This window comes from Anabas testudineus, chromosome 22 (genome assembly GCF_900324465.2).
Source record: "Anabas testudineus chromosome 22, fAnaTes1.2, whole genome shotgun sequence".
In the NCBI taxonomy this organism is placed as follows: Eukaryota; Metazoa; Chordata; class Actinopteri; order Anabantiformes; family Anabantidae; genus Anabas; species Anabas testudineus.
In genome coordinates this window covers 16,774,199-16,796,660 of record NC_046630.1, presented here as the reverse complement: position 1 = coordinate 16,796,660, position 22,462 = coordinate 16,774,199, and the positions used below count along the sequence as shown (strand labels likewise).

Sequence of the window (22,462 nt, the reverse complement as noted above, 5' to 3'; positions counted from 1 at the left end):
AAACAGTTACTTCAGTCAGTTACTCTTGCTGTTCTGTAAAGTTAAAGTTAGATAAGGTCGACTCCTATAAGACAACGGTAACTTTCATCGACTTGCGCTGCCTGGCAAATGCATGTCTTTCAAACTCGCTTCGAGGTCAGGCTTTCTCTTACACAAGTGATGACTGGAGAGTGTTCATGCTATTTTTGCAGATTTAATGGTGAATCCTAAATCTGCATGGAACCATTTCTCACATTAAAGGATGTTCAAATAATTTCCATCAATGACACATTAGATGTTCTCCCTCTGACTTACACCTGTCCATCTGCAGACAGGGAGCCCCGACCCCTGAGGCATTAGGTCTTGATTAGGCCGTCGGCAGTATGTGTGGGCTATGCTTGTGTTTGTGTTTGTGTGTGTGTGTGTGTGTGTGTGTGTGTCAAGGCGACACAAACAGTTCTTCTGCTGTGATATCGCCTTCATTTTACAGAGCCACCTTTAGGTGACAGGACAACCACTCCCACTGTCTCACGCCACCTCTCTCTCTCTGACATTAGCAGAGACCTGCAGAAACACAAGAAGAGGAGTTGATCCGCTGGGGAGCACAACTTTAATATGGCAATAACAGGTCTAGGAAACATATTAAAAAATAGACAGTAAACTAATAAGGTCACACAACATTTAGATAACATTTAAAAAACACAATGAGTTCTATGATGATTTTGGTATTAAAGCTAAAATGTGACCACAATTTACAGCAAATTCCTTCCTGTAGTGCTCATGTTTGGGAAGTCCTGCGAGTGTATTTGTAGGGCTGAAATAACACCAAGGCTGAAACCGCACCTTAAATATGGGTTGGTATTTAATTATCCTTAAATACTCATGGTTCAGTGTTGCTAATGGTTTGAATATCAGATTGACTCACTGTGTCTGGTTCATATGATTCATTAATGAAACCAGCAGAGGGAGGTGATGACGGTGAAGGACCAGTCACAGCCTTGGCGCTCTGTCGAGCTCGCAGGTAGTAAATGAGCAGGGCGATCAATGTGGCGATCAGCAGCAGGACCACAATGACTGACGCGGCGATACCTCCAGCGTTGTCTCGTTTTGATGAGGCTACAGGGGAGGTGGAAAACACACAGTTCCTGGTTACACAAGAGATTCTGTTGAAGACATTGGGAACACATTACACCACCACCACTGCCAGATAACAAATCACGAACAAGTAAGATTCACATTTTAAAAGCACAGTTTAGGATTATAGTCTTCACTGCACCCCTACAATTTGAGGTTTCCTCTCTTACGTTTCACTGGATCTGTGACTTTATTAGCACAGTCAACCCCGATGGTGTATTGGATGTCATCCAGAGCTACAACGCCTGATGAGCCTTTCATTCCTTCAAAAACAATCTGTTAAAAAAAGAGGTAATAGTGAGTCTCTTTAAAGAAACTTTAATGTAAAAGGTGTTTTTAGGCGATGTATTTATAGTATGTGTTAATTATACAGCGGTTTTCTTCTGTGTGAGAGAGCCTGACCTGGTATTCGTTAGGAGATGTGATGTTGATATCAAAGCGTCTCCACGTTTCTGCCAGTTGTCCCACCACCAGCAGCTCACTGAGATGACCTTCAGACAGCCTCCACACCTTCAGCTGGCTGTTCGCTGCACACATTCAAAAAAAAGGATGCATCACACACAGGTGGACCCCATCTCACAGACTCAGACTGAAGTGTAGATAGGGCTACATTTAGGAACTAGATCTGCTTAACTAGAGATGATCCAAACAAACAGAAAGTTCATTCATTTTCATTTACATGAGTACGATTTGTAGGCCCAGAAACGCAGACACGTGCCCTTTGTTGGGGGCAGGTGAGGGCTCAGCAGAGAGGCCACTTGATTGGCTGCTGTCCGATCACTGCTGGGGAGGAACAGGAAGTGACCTGGCAGAAAGAAAAGGAAAGATGTTCTACTTGGGTAAAATCTTTGACACGTGTTGGATAAATAAACACAAAAAAGACACAAATATTAGTAATTTGTGTTGATCTCTCCTCCGTGTGACAGTCAGACAGTAGCTATCTCTGTCCTTGTTTGTCTCTCGGATTTACCTCTCTCTGTGCCCAGAGTGTGGTCTTCGGGCGGGGTGGGGTAATGCTTCTCTGTCTCTGCACTCGTCAGCTCCCAGTCCAGTTTGTCCACTTCGCTGTTTCGAGTGTTGCTCCAGCTGCACATCCCTTTCTCCAGGCTGCACTTAGAACCTGATATTCAACAGTGCACTGTTGTTTAAAAGCTTTATAATATTCTACTGAACAATCTGGGAATGTTGTCTATTTCCATTGCCTTGTGTGGTCTTTTAATTTGGTCTAGGCTTCATACACACAGTGAGGAATTCAGTTAATGTGCTTATTGTAATCTTAATTAATTTACCACTGACTTTTCACAGCTGTAACTCAGGCTCCTATGACTTGTTTTTTTCTTCTTCATTTTGCTGCGGTTGATACAAACCTTGGGCTTCACACGGGTGAGGTGAAAGGAAGACGTCATCAACTGCTATGAATGAGTCTTTGCCACCGGCGCCGACCACCTCAAACTCTAACTGCAGGGGAAAATCAAGCCCATCATCATCTTGGTTTAAACAAGAAACTAATTTTAATTCATGCATTATTAATGCATAACTAACCACTTATAATTGTTGCTGCAGCTAATTCAACCCTTCACACTTTACCTGCCAGTCCACGAGGGCACTTGAGGTGTTGCCGTTGCCATGGAGCCAGTAATCTCCTTGGCTCAGACTGTCAGAGAAGATCTTCAACCTCTCTCCTTTCACCGGCTTCACATACACCGTCAGAGACCCTGCACACAGTGCACACATTCAAATAGTGTTTCTTGGAAAATGTTTTAAGTGCGTTTTGTGTGGGGCGGCGTCTCACCTGGATTGACTCCTCCCATTTGGTACCAGAAATTGACACATTCGGTTTTGGCAGTTGCTTGGCGAACTGGGGAGGTGAGGACGGTGGTGCTGCCAGAAGGAAGGATGTTCGCTCCAGTGTTGGCCATCATGTAGAAACCTGAACAAATAGCAGGCAGAGGAAGATCAGAGGTTACTGCAGTGTTCTGAAATATTGTTATATGTAATATTAATCAGTGCGATTCGCTCTTACCCAGTTCAGTCTCCAGAGTGTGATCAATTTTGGGTCCAGCAATTGTGACGGTGTGTCCGCTACGGTGGAGCCACTGAACTTTACCAGAGCTGCTGTACCCACACCGCTGGTCTTCAAAGGAACACATTCTTGGTATGCTGCACGGACCAGCCAAGAAGTTTACATCATCAATGGCCAGACGTCCGTCAAATCCGGAGCGAACGGCTTCAAACACCAGCTGTTATTAAAATGTTATATTAAAGATCTCATCTCTCTATTTTTTGAATTCTAGGACACAAAGACTCTCCAAACAACTCAAAAGTTGCAGTGATATTCTATTTTAAACCAAAAACCGAAAACCACCTGATTCTTTCACTGTACCCTGTACATGTCACTCATTTTTAATGTGAAAAAAGCCTTTAACTCTGTTATGGTTTGACAATTACAAGACGTTAGTAATTTCATGCAGCTTGTATTTGTTCCACACCTGAAAGTTTGTGAGCTGGTGTGGTACTGGGCAGTGTGCTTCATTCCACACGTTGCCATGAGCTCCGCTGCGGCTCCAGAGGACGGTCTCGTAACCATGGTTATCTAGCAGTTTCACATTTAGAGCCCCTGAACAAAGTGAGAGGATAGCGTGAGAGGTGCACATCGGATAAGTTCCTTGGGTTTTAACATGCAGAATTACATGATTTAACTATTCTCTCCTGATTTTGTCATGTCATTTAGATGTGGGTGCTGCTACATATTTACTGGATTAAGAAGCTGATGTTTCGTTGCTTTTCATCTCACCTGTGTTGGGTCCATAGAGTTTGTAGAAGAAGGACAGGCAGTAATCGGTGGGAGCTGGTGACTGTGGAAATGAAAGCAGGCGTCCGAACAGACCGTGCAGAGAGGGACTCCACATGTCCACAACGAGGCTTCGGCCTGCACATCAGCAGAAACACAGGGTCGGTTGGTGAGAGGGTTTTAAGGCTTCACACATACAACAAAGATACTTTTTATACTATGCACCAGAGCTTGATGAAAAATAAAAGGCAAAGTATGTGTATGTCTGTGATATTGCCTATTAAAATACACTAATGTACCATGTATCTGTATCCACAGTTGTGTTTAAATGCTCTCACCAATCCCAATGGTGTGGTCCATCCGATCGAGCGACGTCCAGTCAAAGCTGTCACTGTTGTCTTGATACCATCCACACAGCCCATTTTCAAAGTTACAAGACAGTCCTAAATGAAAAACAAATATATTTTAGTTAAAATACTACAGTGCACATTAGACATGTCCTGTGTGTACACTGCTAATATTCCTACCAGTTACCTGTTAGTGAAAATGGAAAATACTCAGCATGACAGTCAGTGAAAGTAACGTTCTTCACTTTAATCTTGGCGCATGGACAAAGTTTCACGGCACGAGCTTCAAATGCCAGCTGGTAAAGATACAATGGGAGATCTGAATGAAATCTTTAACAGTAAAGCTGATTTCTTTCAAATGAAGATGTCAATGTCTTACAGCTGTGCCACACACACACACACACACACACACACACACACACACACACACACACACACACACACACACACACACACACAGCACACACACACACACAGACACATAGAAACTCAAACAGGCACATGGAGAACACAGAAACTATACACAGAAAAGTCACAGCCCAGTGACCTTCTACACATGAAGCATTAGTGCAAAAAAAAGAAAAGAAAAAGAAGGCTGACCTGGAAGCGATGTTTCCTGAATCCAACAGGTACATCAGTGTGTTCCCACGCATCCTCCTCAATTCCAGTCTTTCCACTGAACTCCCAGAGTTTAGGCCGCATCCCTAGCAAGCTGTCAATCACCCTGACTGACAGTTCACCTGAGAACAACATAACACAACAACAAAAAAACACAAGTAAGTAAGAAGAAAGTAAAGTAAAAAGAGGACATGTCAGACGAGCAGGCTAATTCAAGTACCAATATGATCTGGAGTCCCTGTTAGAGCAAAATCAAAGCTGAGGGTGCAGACTGGACCAGAGGGGCCGAGAAGAGGGGTCCGTGTCTGGGCTTCAGTCAGCTGCTGGCCTGGGGCCTCGGTCACGTACAAGTAGTCCTCTAAGAAATATGGGAAGGACAAATATTAAAACATTTTTGGAATCACTACATATCAACAAACTCAGTATTTAAAGAAGATTTTACAAAGTCAGGTGAGTGCTTGTACCTTTGGATGTAGAATTTTTATAAAGCACCCAACCTTGACTCCCGATGCTGGAGTCAGTCCAGCCTGCGCTGCCGTCAGCGTAAGAGAAATCCCCTGCAGACATGCAGATCATGGTTAAAAGAAAGCAACATATAGCCTGGTCTCCTTCCTAATGGATTGGATTGAAAAAAGTCTTTGTTTAAGTCCTGTGATTGTGATTTCATGTGATTTTTACCTGATGACAGCACAAGTCTGCTTTCTTGCTTATAAGGCCCCCTGATGGCCCCCTGTGGTCCTAAATAGCTTAACACGTCCCTCATAGGGCACTAATAAAATCATAAATACATAAATAATACACAGATGAGTAAACAGGATACATAAACTCACCACATTTGGCTTCGTCATCAGCTCCTTCACAGTCCGGGTGAAAATCGCACATCATATCCGGCACGGTACACGGGTGTTTTGGAGGTTTGGGGATATTTGGAAAGGACTTATTTGCTGTTTAAGCACAAGAGAATATGATGCAGCAGAATTAATGTAGCACAGACGAGCCCTCGTAGATGTGGATTCACATAGTTTGAGTTGAGAAACTGCAAATTACCAGACGATAGCTGACATTCAGGAGACAACACAATACTGTCGACAGCAATACCTCCATAGGTAAAGTTCCTGATTGCTGCCATGATTAGAATCTAGAACGAGAGAAGAATCAACAGAGGGAGGCTGCAGACAAATCAAACATAATCTTGTTCCTGTTATTCACTGTTGTGCATGTATATCAATATCTGTGGAGATCTTTGAAGGTAAAAACTCCTGTCCCCACCTGGAAAGGTGAATCGGTTACGATGTCCACTTCTGCCTTCACCCAAACATCACCCAGGGCTCCACCCCTCTCCCACACCGGGTAGATGTCACGGTCGACCACCAGCACCGTCAGACCACCAGACCTCGGCCCAAACTGGTGAGTGTACATCACCATCTGCAGCACGCAGATACAGAGAAGTTAGTTCAAAGTAAGTCAAACTGTTCTGTAATGTTTGTAGTTCACAGCTTGGCCTAATTCCACACCACCAGTGGTAAGCTGATGCCACTCAGCTAAAAGGCGAGATCAATGTCAAGTCATTCATTTAGAGTCTGCAGTGAAAAGCTGGATGACTAATAACTTCCAGCTCCTAAGTCTTAATACAAGTGTTTACGATCTCTGATTTTGTCATTTTGATCACCCAGAATGTAAATTTACAGTGTTGTATCTTTGGCTCGTGTGTCTTTCCTGGAAAAATGATCTGTCCTCTGTTGCTCTGTTTAAATTTGTATATTGTATTTGTCTGCCAAATAAAAACAATTTAAAAAATGGCTTAAGCGTTACCTTGCAGGGATGTGAACTATTGGTGGGTTCAAGAAGAGGGCTCTGGAAAGAGGCCCAGTCATTTAAGAGCCCACCATCAGGGACAGTGACATATAGGAAATGACCTGTAATTATAATCATGATAACAATGACAACGTTTCTAATGGTTTTTATAGTAAGAAGAGTAACACTAAAAGCACTAACAACGAACCAGAACAACTGCACGGTTTCAAATTCACAGAATATGACACCTGAGGCGCTGTTGTTGGAGTGATCTCTGCCTGGTCCTCTCAGAGGATCAGAGGTGGAGATGTTCTCCTGACTCGTCCACACCCACTTCAGCCTGGACACTGACCTCAGGTCCCAATCACACCGGTTGTCCTCAAAGTCACACATGTTGTACTCCTCTGGAGACACGACAGACACACAACTCACTTTAGCCACAGTTTGTTCTGCTGTCACCAATTCTCAGACTCTCTACTGTTGTTCAGATGAAATCTGATCTCTCACCGCAGTTTTCCTCATCGCTCCCATCTCCACAGTCGTCGCTGCCATCACACAGTTGCCGGCGCTCCACGCAGCCCTCGTGCTTACACTTCACCATCTCTTCTGGACACTCTTTACCAGGCAGAGGCACTGATGGCGTAAGGAGATGAAAACATCATCATCAGCATGATCACCATAACTCTGAAATAACAATTCATCTATTTGTTTTATTTAATTGTGAATGGGGTATTCTGGAGGGACTCACAGGGCAGAGCGCAGTCCAGAAACTCTAGCTGGTCCACCGCCACATCTCCTTTCTGTCCCTCAGAGCGCTTTGAATAAAGCCGGATTTGGAAGGTTGTAGAAATTCGACCTAGAAAGATGGTGGCCTCTCTCCAGTCACGGACACTAGTGGCCTCAGGGCGCCACACTATGGCCTCTTGAGAGTCGTGGCGAAGGACAGACGCCCACAAGGGTGTGGAGCCGAGACCACTGTGACCTACAGGTGACAAGATAACTTAGTATTTCCTTTTCCATTGAACAGCAGGGATAATGATTCAATACAAGTCTTATCAATAAATAAGCCATATTCCATCACATCAGAGCTGTGACAAAGAATTAGAGTGAAAGACACAAAATACAAAACTGGTTTTGTTGTAGAAGCTGTGCAAAAATAATAAGACATCCTGTATTCGGCAGAGTTTTAAGATACAGCAGGTGTCAAATGCATGACCTGAAGACATTCAGAGTAATTACCTGAGTCCCACAGAAAATATCTGAGACGAAGGCGACATGTTGGTGCAGACTGTCTCATCTCTGGGGAGATTAAAACTGCAGTACTGAGAGACTCTGTCTTTACTGCACTCACTCCCATAAATGACCCTGTAAGATGGCAAACATGACTTTTACATTGTTACATGTCCTGTTGTTAACACTGCAGTTCAGTGGATAGTGTGATTTTTACATTTCAATGACTGAACAAACATGTCTATAAGAATCTAATCCCAGTCATTTTTCTTGATAAGAAGAAAAATGACTGTAAATGTGATTTTAGAAATTATTTCTACTTTGTCAAACAACACACACTGAAATCTTTTATTTACAATAAGCAAAAAGTTACAGAAGCATTCACACCCTTCATTTAAGAGCCTGCCGACTCAAACCTTTTGCTTATTGTACAGCTGTACTTTGCACTGGTTCTATTAAAGACATCTTTAAAAAAAAACAATGTGTGGAAATATGAACTATACCTGTAGCTATCCCAGTGGTATAATCAGAGGATGGCCCGCTGTTGGGCAGCATGTCCCCTCCCTGATATATCTCCCACTTGTACGCTGGACTGAAGGAATGGTCTGTCCATCCACACCTTCCTGCATCCTCGAAGTCACACTCGAACCCTTTCCCAGTGTAACCTTGAGGACGATGAATGAAATGGGATGACAACATTCTGTTTTCAGCCAACAGTTCACCTCTGAATGAGAGAATACATATCTACTTACCACATTGTTGCTCATCGCTGCAGTCCGCGCAGTCACACACAAAGTCACATTTCCTCTCAGGAGCCTCACACAGATGAGCCCAAGAACCAGCAGCTGTGTGATAAGATACAACATCGCAGGGCCGTGATTCCTCTTAGGGTTCATTACAAGTGAAGTCAAGTCTGTCAGTAAAATATTTTACTCAAATAGGCAAAAGTAAAAACATTCAGTTTTTCAAACAGTTTAGCCTCTCTCAGAAATCTCAAATGTAGAAAAGCTTCTTCTGAAGAACCTATACAGTGTATGTATAGGTATAGGTGTACAGTCTATTTCCCACACAATATCAGTAATTATTAATTTTTCTTTTGAATGCTGTATAAAATCCCACTAATGACTCAGCTCTGAACTCTGTTATCAGGACTCAAGATTTATGGCCCAAAAAAATACCAATAGGCTCAAAGGGCAAAAGGAAGGAATCAGGTTAACGCCAGCAAAACAACATCCGTTCATCCAAAGGTCTCTGGTTACGACTCACGACCTTGTGCTTCTGCTACCTGACATTTGGAAATCAGACGTGACATCGAGTAAACAGTAGCATCCCTGGATTTTAAAAAAGTGATGATCACATACAGAGCACCCTGTGATGACATCGGGTAACCACTCTGGGAATCACTTTGTACATAGCTGTGTTTGAATCAAACAAGACGCACAGGTTTATTGTTAATTGAAGTTTTTACTCTACTACATACTACATGCTCCAATTGCAAAATTTTAATGTGACTTTTTCCGTATTATTAAATTGAAAATTATGAACAACTGCATAAATGCAAACAATCTAAAATGTTTTCCTATACTGCTAGGGCAAATCAAAATCCTCTCTAAATCAGCACAGTGGATATGACCATTGCAAGAAGACATTATGTAACATACATTTACATTTACATTTACATTTACTCATTTAGCAGACGCTTTTATCCAAAGCGACTTACAAGTGAGGAACAAGGCAAGCAAACGAAATCTAAGTCAACATAAACACCTTTGAGTTTTAGAGCCCATATTTAAATGTTACCTTTTTAAACCTGTCCTACATTTCCATCAGTTCTATTTCTGAAGGTATGAAATATTATTTATTTCAAATTCATTTTAGTTTTTCATCCAACTTTTCTGGTTTGCTTGCCAAAAGAACTATTTCTAGTGTTGCAGTAAAGTCTGGCTGAACATGCTCTTACCCCACTGCACAATCAGCAGAATGAGAGCGGAGCTTCTCCAATGTAACATCTTCCTTTCTCCTCTTCCACCAGATCAGTCTGAAGGTCTGAACACAAAACGCAGAGCCTTGACTAGTTGACTCTGACCTCGTCTCTGTTACTGAGATAACAGCTGGACTTTAAGTCTTTCCGGTGTGCAGCTGTAACCAACCATCATAAAACTATTTCCTCCAAATAAAACTTTTCCACAGTATACATTTACAGTATTAACTGTGGCTGGCGACAGACATGCAGAGAAATTCTCATTTAAAATGTGAAGAAAAAGGTCATCCTCCAAGTACTGCTGGTCTCATGCCACATTCACATCATGTTGGCACTACAAGAAAAAAATAGGACAAAAACAACAACAACAAACAAACAAAGACTTTATTGTGACTTAGAAGTGTGCTCACATTCCTGATGAAATTCCTGCTAGTGCTATAGTCTGCTTACATACTAAACAGGTGTAGTATGTAAGCAGACAACATGTCACCTAACAAGGCAATGTTGTATTTGCAATTTGTTGAAAACCAAAACCAATAAACCAATTAGTGAGAATTCATTATTAGCAGTAAACCAGAATTTCACAATGCTTCACGACACTGTTGACCTCAGTGTCATCGAGTTCATCAATGCTTTTCTAACATCCAATTTAAATCAGGGCAATGACAGTAATCAGTTGTCTGTACCTGCCAGTTGCTTATAAGCCGTTGGGCAAAAGTAAGATAACATTTTCAGTATTCTACTCTGCAACAGTATGCACACAGCTGAAGAGCATTTCAGAAAGATACATCACGACAACAGATTTAACGTTTAACTTTTAAAGGTGTTTGACACTATATGACTCCAAAGCAAGTTTATTTGTGAGCAGATGAATGTCCTGACCAACACAACATTTGCTGTGTCAGTCTTAAGTCTCTTGGATTATTATTGCAGTTTTTAAAAAGCTCACTGATGGACATCTGGCTTTGCCTTATAATGAAGAGTTTCAAATATGTCAGTCCAGGAGAAAGGGGGCGTCCAACACAGGCTGGTCTCAGTTCAGTATCCTTCGTTTGCCCACGTCACCTCATAGTCTGGGTACCGGGCCTTCAGTTTCTCAGTGGATACCGCATGGTTTGCTTGTCCAAATCCCTGTGATGAAAATTAACACGTCAGTGGTGCATTATACTGATAAAATAATATCTTGTTTGGGCTAAAACAATAGAACTTTCTATTCTGTAATAGGGATCATTCACAATGACAAACCCATCTAGCGCACTCATCCAAGTCTGCAGGTCTACAGAGCTTTTCTGAGGCACAGTTCTGTGTTCACGGCACAACTGCTGCATGTGCTGTTATTGTGAATATGACATCAGGGTTTTCCTACTGCACTCCCTCACCATAGAGTAGCCGTAGACATGGATCTTCTTGGCCTGGGGATCATGTTTGATCCTCCCTCCTCCTATACACTCACAGTCCAGGTGGCCGTCTTTTTCCAGCTCCTCTGAGACCTTCTCATAGATGTCAGCTAAAATAAAGAAATAAACAAACAGGTATATTTCAGCATCAATAAAAAAGTAACAACTGTGCAACAACTTGCATTCTGACATCAGCATTTGTGAACTTGACTCCAGCCACTTGTCCATGACAAATGTCCACTTATCATCACAAATGAGAAGCTGTTTTGAAGATGTGCTGCTGCCATCTGGTGTTTATGATGAGGACTTGAAGCTTCATGTTATAAATGAACTGCTTCTTCACAGCGTCAAGCGAGTTTGTCATGTCGCATTAGAATAAAATCAAATAACAACACAAAATCTAGAGGTGCACTGCATATTCACACAGGCAGGGTATGATCTTTCTGAAGGCTGTAAATTGTAAAAGGGCATGTCTGAGATAAACCCAGAGTGTGTGGATAAAGTGCAGATCCAAAGTTGATGCCGATTCTTTGTTTTGATTGTGAAGTTTGGCTGGGTAGACAGCGACTTGTCTTCTTGTCTTGAAGAGATGTCAGAGAGGCAAACAGAAGTTCATACTAAAATAGTGCAGATCCCGTAACTTCACATTTCCGTCATTTAATTGCAAAGATCATCTAAATGACTAAGCTTAAAGTGGACACATTTTCCTGTTCTCACTTCCCCACACTGGAAACACCATAGAGAACTACATAAATTCAAAGCATTTGATTTCTATTTTATTATATGGACAGTTTCTAATTAACTGTACAGTCAATTAAGAAGACAGGACTGAAATCTGCTGCTCATCTGAAATACACTGATCAGTCCATCACAGGCTAATTCAACGTTGTGGAGAGTAAAACAAAGTTTCAACAAAGACTGAACACTATAACCAACATGTCCGTAGGTTTCACTGCAGGACTGGTGTGTTTGATTGCAGTAAATGAAGCTGGTGACCCGTGTGTAGGTAATGTTTTGTGGGGAACCCTGTGCTGGAGGGATCCCAGCTGATGTTAGCTTTGACTCACCGTGGTACTCAGCCCAGCCGTATCCTCTGACTATATCTACCTCCGAGTCGTCCCCCTCCTCTTTGCTATGAACTCTAATCAGGACATATTTAAACACTCCGGATGGGTCGATGTCTGCCTGAGGTATGTTAGCCATCAGAGCAGCAGCCTTGGTCTGTGAACACATCTCCAAACGTCTTAGCAGCCACACAAGCAAAGCGACAAGTATACAAAGCGCCCGTATTTTCTGAGCAAAGTCCGTATCTGTCTCTAAACGGGGTTCAATCAGCTCAGTAGGTCGTTTGTAACCTGAACTAAAACGCTCATGGAGCAAAACTCATGGCATCAGAGAGCGGTTCCACTTCCGCATTGAAGCGACAACAAATGCAAGTCTTTCCGGTGCCTTCAAAATAAAAGTCCGTGAGCAACGACCACATGAAGAGATCACAGTGGCTTTTTTATAAAACCTTTAAAAAACAAGTCTCAAGTGACAAGTGGCAGAAAAAAAACAGCCAAATGTAGAACTTGTTAAATGTTCTGCTGATTAAAGACTAATGTGATTGTTATCCCCCTGCACTACATCATTGTTCTTTTTATCCTCTCAACCTTACTCAGCTTACACTGTGAGTTGGTAAATGTGTTAATACTACTGTAATACTATAGATGTGGTTTTCACATGAAAATGTTTAATGGACTGTGAAAAAAATAGGAGAGGTGAGGAGGAATTTCAATGTTTTACATTTATTACATTAACGTTCAACCAGTTAAGTTAAAAATGTAGGAGGAAGAGAAAACACCTGGAGTAAAACCCATAGCAGCCAGTGGAAAGTTACTGACAATCAGGACAGAGAATCAAGTATTTGTGCTGTGAGGTCACATTGGTGGTGAGAGACTACCTACAGTACATCTGGGAATTTGGGTACCAACATGCGCACAGTGGGGAGGAAGGTGCTGATGTCTTTTTCCCTTTCTGGTGTGTTAATTAGGTGATATTTGAAATCAATCAATTCTTCCACATCAGGTCTCTCCAAATAAATTTCAGTCAGCACGAACACATCTAAACAAACCTAAGATAGGCTAAGTGTAAGTGTATGGTCATATGGGTGTGTGGTCACGACTGTAATAAAATGAGTTTGTTGTCACTTGGAACATGCACTTCATTTTATTATTACACAAAATATTTCACCTGATAATAAAAAACAATAAAAACAACTCTAGTAGTATGTTACTCTAAGTTCATATTAGCTCTGACAGAACAAAAACAAGAGATCAGAAGGAAATGAGATGTTTTAATTTTATTACATTGAAATTGATTAATTAATTAGTTAATTTTTAAAAATGTGGGAGGAAACCGGAAAACCCGGAGAAAACCCACACCACCACAGTAGGCAGAGTGCAAACGCACAAACACACAGGACAGAGAGTCAAACCCTTGTCTTTGTGTTGTGAGGCCACACTGCTGACTACCGTGGTGGTCCTAACACCCCATACCCTGCCCTAAATCTAGGTAGCCCCATGCAGGAGGGTAACCCCCTGCAGGAGACTACCTAGATTCCCCTCCTGCCCCATATCTACTGAACGGTGTTCATAGATATGCGGCAGGTACCCAGGTAGACCCGCCCACGGCTCTGAGTACAACAGCACTTTGCACAACAACAGGGGTTGCACAAACGTGGGGAAGTTAGTTGTTCCTCAGACAGAGGAGCCTGTGTGTGGTCTTCTGTAAAACAACGGTTCCAGGTTTTAGACATGCGTTTACGCATGCGAGAGAGAAACCTGAAGACAGCGTTGCTTGTTTTTGGTGCAGTAACTAGGTGATATTTGAAAGAGGCGGCAATCCAGTTTTCAACGATTGCATTCTCCATGCACATTGCAGTCAGAATCAATTGTTCAATGAAAAATTTCTTGCACAGATCCTTGTAAACGGCCTTGTCCACATATTCAAAAGATTGTGGTGTGATTTCAAAATCTTCAAACTCGATTTCAGTCCAAACGTTCTCGAACAGTTGGTTGGTGAAGTCCTCTATGTTGTCAAAAGTCATTTCTGTCTTTTTCAGAATCCGGGTAACCAGTTTCTTGACCATCATCAGCACCAAATGCCTGTTTCTCTCTGTCTTTCTTCTTTGTTCTTCTAATAGGGCACGGGCCTGTCCACACGATGAGGTGGGTGATGAAGCCTCCTCCACAGTGACAGATGTCACCCTGTCATTGTGAGAGTCAGCCTGTGTGCTCATCCACCACCTCATCAGTTCAATAAAGTGCCTCACTTTGGTCCTTATGTAGGCATATATGGTGGATCGAGGTGGAGTCACAAACACACTGATGGGGCCGTGGTCCAGTCTTTGTTTTGTTGAGTTGAATTTCATTTCATCTGCGTATGTTTTCAGTGCGTCGTTAAGCTTGGAGGTGAAGACCAGAGCTTTGCCGTTACAAATATCCTGTAACCAGCAGTGGTACTCCTCTTCTTGTGCCCCAGCTGCCTGTGTTTGAAGCAGAGAGTCAACGCTGGTCATGAGAGACTGCATTGGCTGCTCGCTTTCAACTGTGGCGCTGTCAAAGAATTGGGTCTTCACTTGTGCCGCGGTGCGATAAATTGAGGCTTGAGCGATCTGCTTTGCAAAAAAGGTCTTAACTTTGTGCCCCAGTTCAGTCAGATGCAGTTCTGAGTAGACTTTTCCTGCAACATCGCTCGCTTCCAAACTGTTGGCTTTGTGGACGATCACCTCAGCAATGTCATCTGCAACAGCTCTGATTTCATGAAGGGAGCCGGATTCCAGGTGCTCTTGAACGCTGTCTGACACTTCATCCAGAAGAGGTTCAGTTAAATCACTGACTTCCTTCTGAAGAATTTCCTGGACAGCTTTAGATGTTGTAGCTATGAGACTGTCCTTGTCCTCTGTTGACTGTGCTTCTGTCTCTGGGCTTTGTGCTTTCAGAGATTTGATTGGTGAACGACGGTCATGTTTGTTGATCTGCAGATGTTGTTCGCTGCTGCTCATCAGTGTGGGGCTGATAACACTTCTCTGCCTTCTCTGTGATGGAGATGTGTGCGGCCTTCTCACTTTCCCTGCAAAGTCCTTAATCATTTTGCAGGCGTGTTGAACCATGTCATTAAGCTTCTCCGGGCAGGTGTCCTCTGCAATGATTACAAACTCTGCAGAGTCCCTTCCAGTTGAGAGGGTGGAGTTGACACGCTTTGTAACCTCTTTAGCAACCAGGCTGGTCAAACACTCTGAGCTGACACTGTGGACCTCTTCAGTAATGTTCAGAGCCTGAGCAAAAGTCTGAGGAAGCATGTCGCCCAGACTGGACATGACCCGCTCCTCAGACATGACTACAGCAGTGCTCTCTGAAGCCTCCAGAATGGATCTGCTTAATAACCCTATCAGATCCAAAAGGGTTCCTGCCAAGATGGTTTTTGTGGCATCGTCAGGTTGATCTGATTTCAGGTGTTCCAGTGTCAGTCCACTACAAAAGTCCACCACAGGCTTTAAAGTGTCCACACTTATCTCCAACAGCTCCTCTCTCCGTGAACTTTTCGCCATGTTGACTGGTGTTGATCCTCGATTCATCTTCCCTGCGAAGTTTTTGTTCAGTTTTTCTCCTTGTTTCTGTGAATTCTTTACGTTTCACAAAATCCTCTGTCACTGTCAGAAAGATGAATGTAAGACTGGAATGAGCTTGAGACACTGATCAAAGACCAGACTATGACATCACACATCAAAGCACTTGTGGAGTCTCGAATCATAACAGCATTTGTTGCTAGGCAACCGATCAGCTGTTTTCCTGAATCAACCACTGAATTGTGATTTAAAAAAAAAAAAGTAAATTCGATTAAATATAAAACAATACGATTTATGAATTATATAAGATCAACCACAGAACATTGTTATAGAACAGATGGATTAGAAAATAAACATTTACACCCCAGTAGTTTGTGAAAATTTGAGAGTAAAATTCAGCAGTAGGTGAGCACCAATAAAATGACACAAGTCCTCCCAGAACGTATTCCTAACTGTACATTGCCAACATTAGAATATAAATGAGCAACACTTTCTATGTTGTTGTTACACAAGGTCCAGCCAGAAGATATAATTGGGAATTAATTTCCAAATGGAAATAAGACTTTAATCCATTGGACTTTAAATGTATAATTTAAATCCAAAAAGTTGGGACTAACTCTATAAGAATTTAAAGATTATAAACGTGCTTTTAAAGGACAAATGAAATTCCACATTAACGTAAAATGGAAAAAAGGTAGTTTATTATCCAAGTTTATAGTTGAAATGATACAGAGCCAAGCAGGAAGAGCTGGGAACTAAAAACCTGTGGCTTGGTTCAAGAACACAAAGTAACAACTAAAGATTCAAGAAAACTTTATTAATTGTTTTGCCTTGTTCCAGTTGTTCTGGACACAGACAGAAAGAAAGGGAACCTCAACCAGGAAATATCCAAATACACAATAACATCAATACAGAGAACTCAATATATGTACAGAATATGTGAGATGAATGAAAATGGGTGAATATTTCTAGTCCAGGGTGGAATGACAGCAATTATATGACAGAAATGGTCAGTTCACCCACCCCTTACAGAGGGGGGGAGGAATTATAAAGATTAATGGCCACAGGTAGAAAGAACCTCCTGTGGTTCTCTGTGGAGCACTTAATGTTGATCAGTCTCTGGCTGAACGTGCTCCTCTGTCCAGCCAACACACAGTGTAGTGGGTGGCAGGGATTGTCCAGGATTGAGAGGAGTTAAGACAGCATCCTCCTCTCAGCTACAACATGTAGAGGGTCCAGCTCCACCCCCAGAACAGAGCCAGCACTCCTGATCAGTTTCTTTCAGCCTGGTAGTGTCTGCTACCTTCATGTTGCTGCCCCAGCAGACCACAGCATAGATAGAAGATAAAACTGGACACCACAGACTCATAGAACATCGTGCTGCAGATGTTGAAGGACCTGAGCCTCCTCAGAAAGAACATACGGCTCTGAGCCTTTTTGTACAGTGCTACTGAGTTCTTAGTCCAGTCCAGTTTTTTGTCCAGATACACTCCCAGGTATTTGTACTTGGATACCTCCTCCATCTCCTCTCTCTGTATAGAGAGAAGGATGACGGAACTTTTAGATTCCCAAAGTTTATCACCAGCTTCTTTGTTATATTAATGTTGAAGATGGTTGAGTCCACACCAGTCCTCCATAACTGCAGCGTCATCAGAGAGGCTTTCTGAAGATGACAGGACTCTGAGTTGTACCTGAAGTCTGAGGTACACAGGGTGAAGAGGAATGGAGACAGAACTGTCCCCTGTGGAGCACCTGTACTACAGACTTGGAACAAATATGGCAGAACATGTGGCACAAAAACAAAAAAACAATAACAACAGGCTTAATGAAAACTGGAAAAGTAACAACAGAACCTCAACACCAAGAGATCAGGCAAAAACTTACGAAGGCAGAGGCACAAACAACAATGCAAAGCAAGACACTAGATGCAAGACACAGGACTAAAGCAAGGTAACGGACTGAAGAGCATTGGAATAACTGACAGGAAAACAAAGAACTGGGTGGTGGTTACATAGGAGCTGGCAGGGTGCAGGTAAAACTGATTAAGGTTAATTAGTGAAGCTGGAGGCAAGAAAAATTAAATGAAATGGGAAGTCTGAAAAAATAAAAGCACAAGACAGGACGAGAACAACACGGATGGTGACATTAAAAGACAGACTTCTTAACGTAAGGTGTTTTGTTTTTCCATAAAAAGTTAAATTTGAATAGAATTTGGGCAGTAGCTTCACATGTCAGTCACTGAACTCACATTGTCTCTTAAGTTGTGAATAGTTATTTGTCTAACTGACCTTCTTCCACAAATTGCAGGACTCAGTGTCACCACAAAAAGAGTCAAAACCCCTCACACCTTCCTACAAGAGCACTGATCCCACACTTCCTACTCAGTCACACCGTCATAGGAGTAGGAGTCTGCACCAAAACTTTGGTAATAAATCACGTTCATCTCATGTTATGGTAAAAATAAATAAACAACAAATATAAGAAAGAAAGAAAGATCTGCTTCAGATTTCATAGTTTTTCCAAAATGTTCAAGCTCAGAAAAAGTCGAATACTGTAAATATTACTGTAAAAATACAGACAGAGAAATGGATAATGGGCCTGTGAACGACACGTGGTTATCATTTAAAAAAAACAAAAGGGTTCAATGAACATCAGCAGAATCTGTCAATTACTAAAACACCTCAAGCTGCTGCTTTCTGGAAATATCATTTATCTGTTATGAGGGGTATGTCCTAAATTATACAGTCCAAAACTCATTTACATACCAGGATGGTAACTTACAGAGAAGCTGATATCATAGCACCAGTCAGAAGTGAGATGTCATTTTCTACACAGTCAGTTTCTACTGAATGCATTAATACTGTGAACAATCAGGTGAACTCATGTAGTAAAAAACAAACGTAAAGACCAAGTAATAAGTAAGTAAGTAAGTAAAAGACCAAAGAATGTTTTAATGTTTAATATCTGAAAGCTTTCAGGTTTTATTCTGATAACAGCTTTCTGTAAACCAGCTTCATAGGGACAGCTTCACCTGGACTGTTTTTTTGTTTCCATGTATTATTGGAGGGACCACACCTGCAGCTACACCACCCTCTGACGTTCTCTGTGTCTCTCTCTAAGTTCAATGTAATACAGTGCCGTTTATCCACACCAGCTTTAGGTTGTTCTGTTGTGCCTGTGCCAGTGCAGACTAAACTGTACAATTGATTCTCAACATTTTAAGGCAGGTCACGTAGCACGGCATGTTTGCAATTGTCCATCTGTTGTGAAATGTCTGCATGTTTTTCAAAATGTCCACAGAACCCAAATATCACAGTTTCAGAATAGTAACGTCTATTTTATCACAAGAAGAGAAAGGTATTAGATGTTATTTCACTCACTCTACTCTCTGAAGGGCTCGGAGATGATTTTATGCATATTAGAGAGGAAGGTGCTGATGTTTTTTTCTCTTTCTGGTTTGTAGATATTATTATATAATATTCCCCTGAAAATAAAAAACAATAAATACAACTTTAGTAGAACGTTACTCTGAGTTCTTATTAGCTCTGAGAGAAAAATAACAAGAGGTAAGAAGGAATTGAGATGTTTTAAATTTTATTCAATGATGAATACTAAAACCCCACACCCTGCCCCAAATCTAGATTCACCTCCTGCACCATATTACTGCACACTGAAAGTCCTTCATAGATATGGGGCAGGTGCACAGGTAGTCCCGCCCACGTGCACAACAACAGCGTGAGGAAGTTAGTTGTTGCAGATGCTGTGTGCCCACAGACAGAGGAGCCTGTGTGTGGTCCTCTGTAAAACAACGGTTCTAGGTTTTAGACATGCGTTTACGCATGCGGGAGAGAAACCTGAAGACAGCGTTGCTTGTTTTTGGTGCAGTAACTAGGTGATATTTGAAAGAGGCGGCAATCCAGTTTTCAACGATTGCATTCTCCATGCACATTGCAGCCAGAATCAATTGTCCAATGGGAAATTTCTTGCACAGATCCTTGTAAACGGTCTTGTCCACGTATTCAAAAGATTGTGGTGTGATTTCAAAGTCTTCCAGCTCGATTTCAGACCAAACGTTCTCGAACAGTTGGTTGGTGAAGTCCTCTATGTTGTCAAAAGTCGTTTTTGTCTTTTTCAGAATCCGGGTAACCAGTTTCTTGACCATTATCAGCACCAAATCCCTGTTTCTCTCCTTCTTTCTTCTTTGTTCTTCTAAAGAGGCACAGGCCTGTTCAGACGATGAGGTGGGTGATGAAGCCTCCTCCACAGTGACAGATGTCACCTCAGCAATGTCGTCGGCTACAGCTCTCCATGTTTTCTCCATGTTGACCGGTGTTGATCCTCGATTCTTCTTCTTTTGAAGTTTTTGTTCAGTTTTTCCTCTTGTTTGTGTGAATTCTTCTCTCTCACAAAATCCTCTGTCACTGTCAGAGAGATTAATGTAAGACTGGCATCAAAGCACTTGTGGAGTCTGGAATCATAACAGCATTTGTCGCTAGGCAACCGATCAGCTGTTTTCCTGAATCAAACATGGAAGTGTGATTCCTGCACAGACAGACATGTTTTCCACGTTAGCGTTTTCTGGGTCTCTGTCGACGCACATGCTCCTGAGGATTCCGCAAAAAGGCTCAGTGACAGTGTGGCAGTCTGTTCTTACTTTGTGTTTGTAGTTTGTCCTGTAGGTTTTCATCCGCACAACAAAGCGATCAAAACCATCAGAGTAGCCATCACGTGGCTTCATGTTGTCATAGCACATCAAGCATGTTGGAAACCATGTTGAGTTAATTTCTGCGATGTTACGCTGGTGTTGTGTTGATGTCATGATGTTATAATACTGAAGTCTTCTAAAGCAACTTCATCTGTGACATCTCCAGTAAGTAGGTGATATCATATAGCCCTGTTTACAGTTATCAGCCACAACATTAACACCACAGCTGGGGAGCTGACAAAGAGGTGAATAAAATACCAAGTCATTTCAGATGCTTGTTCTAATTGCCTGTAATCAACACTGTAATTGACATTTCCCCTTTTTTCACGACTTATCTAGCAGATAGCAGAGCTCAGCTGTAAAACATCACATAGGCCAGTAGTCATATGGTTTTTTTGTAATTGGTGGGTTGACTTTTAGAAGTACTACATTTTCTAATTGATAAAAACTCTGTTGAGACGCTATTGGACCGTCAGTTTACTAAAAGAGGTCACCTCTGCTTAAGATTATATAGATAGGTAAAGATGACACTGATTACATGCATCTCTGTAAAAGTCAGAATTTAAAATCAATATAACAGAATTATTCTGTCTGTTCAAAGTGCTAGTTGTAGTTTAGAGCAGACCGAGGAAGACTGAAGAGTCACGAACATAATTAATCCCAGGTGAAAATGCTTCTCAGTGTAGGAACTTATATAATTATAATATAAAGCCCCACTGCTCAAAAAAATAAAGGGAACATTTAAACCACACAATGTAACTCCAGGTCAGTCCTACTTCTGAGTAATTAAACTGCCCACTTAGGAAGCCACACTGATTGACAATTAATTTCACATGCTGTTGTTTAAATTGAATAGACAACAGGTGGAAACTATAGGCAATTAGCAAGACACCCCCAATAAAGGAGTGGTTCTGCAGGTAGTGACCACAGACCACTACTCAGTTCCTGTGGTTTCTGGCTGATGTTTTGATCACTTTCTAATGCTGGCTGTCCTTTCACTCTAGTGGTAGCATTAGACGGAGTCTACAACCCACACAAGTGGCTCAGGTAGTGTAGCTCATACAGGATGGCACATCAGGAGACGTGGAGGAGGCCGTAGGAGAACAACAAGGACTGGCTACCGAGAGATAGAGAGAGCGAGAGAGACCACAGACACAGAGAGATAGAGGTAGAGTAGAGAGAGAGAGACACACAGACACAGAGAGAGAGAGACAGACACACAGGAGAGAGAGAGAGAGAGAGAGAGAGAGAGAGACAGACACACACACACACAGAGAGAGAGACACACAGAGAGAGAGAGAGACTAGACACACAGAGCGCAGACACCGACAGAGAGATAGACAGACACAGAAAGAGAGAGACAGACACAGACAGGAGATAGAGACAGACACAGACAGATGAGAGAGACAGACACACTAGAGAGAGAGAGACACAGACACACACATGAGAGACATACACATATAGAGACACAGACAGGATAGACATACACACATATGAGATACATACACACACATATATATACATACACACACATATATATATATATACACACATACATATATATATATATATACACACACACATATATATACACACACACACATATATAAAAAAAAAAATATATATATATATATATACATATACACATACATTCTTCTTCTCTTTTGGCTTTTCCCATCAGGGGTCGCCATAGCGAATCATCCTCTTCCACCTAACTATCATGGGCATCTTCTACCCTCACACATCCTTCTACCAATATATTCACTATCCCTCCTCTGAACATGTCCAAACCATCTCAGTCTGGCCTCTCTGACTTTGTCGCTAACACAGTCAACGTGAGCCATCCCTCTGATGTGCTCGTTCCTTATTCTGTCTAA

The 22,462-nt window shown here is 41.9% G+C and overlaps 2 protein-coding genes across 2 annotated transcripts; both read right to left on the bottom strand.

Annotated features, from left to right (window-relative positions):
- Window positions 1-289: 289 nt before the first annotated feature.
- mamdc4 (MAM domain containing 4) lies at window positions 290-9,902 on the bottom strand. Its single transcript, XM_026340258.1, has 28 exons — window positions 9,854-9,902; window positions 8,646-8,738; window positions 8,397-8,558; window positions 7,903-8,028; window positions 7,412-7,645; window positions 7,171-7,296; window positions 6,912-7,067; window positions 6,682-6,785; window positions 6,139-6,294; window positions 5,917-6,007; window positions 5,700-5,813; window positions 5,334-5,426; window positions 5,090-5,227; window positions 4,852-4,991; window positions 4,439-4,547; window positions 4,243-4,347; window positions 3,908-4,042; window positions 3,603-3,730; window positions 3,137-3,353; window positions 2,906-3,043; window positions 2,701-2,828; window positions 2,481-2,571; window positions 2,084-2,233; window positions 1,793-1,918; window positions 1,516-1,640; window positions 1,284-1,389; window positions 905-1,095; window positions 290-543 (listed from the first exon to the last, which is right to left on the bottom strand). Exons 1-28 carry the CDS (start codon window positions 9,900-9,902, stop codon window positions 508-510), a joined length of 3,567 nt encoding a protein of 1,188 aa, XP_026196043.1. The 3' UTR covers window positions 290-507.
- A 338-nt stretch (window positions 9,903-10,240) lies between these two features.
- phpt1 (phosphohistidine phosphatase 1) lies at window positions 10,241-12,686 on the bottom strand. The gene is made up of 3 exons (XM_026338946.1): window positions 12,339-12,686; window positions 11,254-11,381; window positions 10,241-11,005 (listed from the first exon to the last, which is right to left on the bottom strand). The coding sequence occupies exons 1-3, from the start codon at window positions 12,502-12,504 to the stop codon at window positions 10,913-10,915; spliced, it is 387 nt and encodes a 128-aa protein (XP_026194731.1). The 5' UTR covers window positions 12,505-12,686; the 3' UTR covers window positions 10,241-10,912.
- Between the last annotated feature and the right edge of the window lie 9,776 nt (window positions 12,687-22,462).

Bases quoted from the DNA above. Each gene is read 5' to 3' on its own strand.
- phpt1 (XM_026338946.1), bottom strand. From the start codon at position 12,504: ATGTGTTCACAGACCAAGGCTGCTGCTCTGATGGCTAACATACCTCAG. The intron at 11,382-12,338 runs GTGAGTCAAAGC...TCTTTATTTTAG, and splicing joins CGGCTGGGCTGAGTACCACG to CTGACATCTATGAGAAGGTC. The intron at 11,006-11,253 runs GTGAGGGAGTGC...TTTTCATCACAG, and splicing joins ATGTCTACGGCTACTCTATG to GGATTTGGACAAGCAAACCA.
- mamdc4 (XM_026340258.1), bottom strand. From the start codon at position 9,902: ATGTTACATTGGAGAAGCTCCGCTCTCATTCTGCTGATTGTGCAGTGG. The intron at 5,427-5,699 runs GTGAGTTTATGT...GCATGTCTGCAG, and splicing joins TGATGACGAAGCCAAATGTG to GGGATTTCTCTTACGCTGAC. The intron at 2,234-2,480 runs GTTTGTATCAAC...GTTGAATATCAG, and splicing joins TCACCCGTGTGAAGCCCAAG to GTTCTAAGTGCAGCCTGGAG.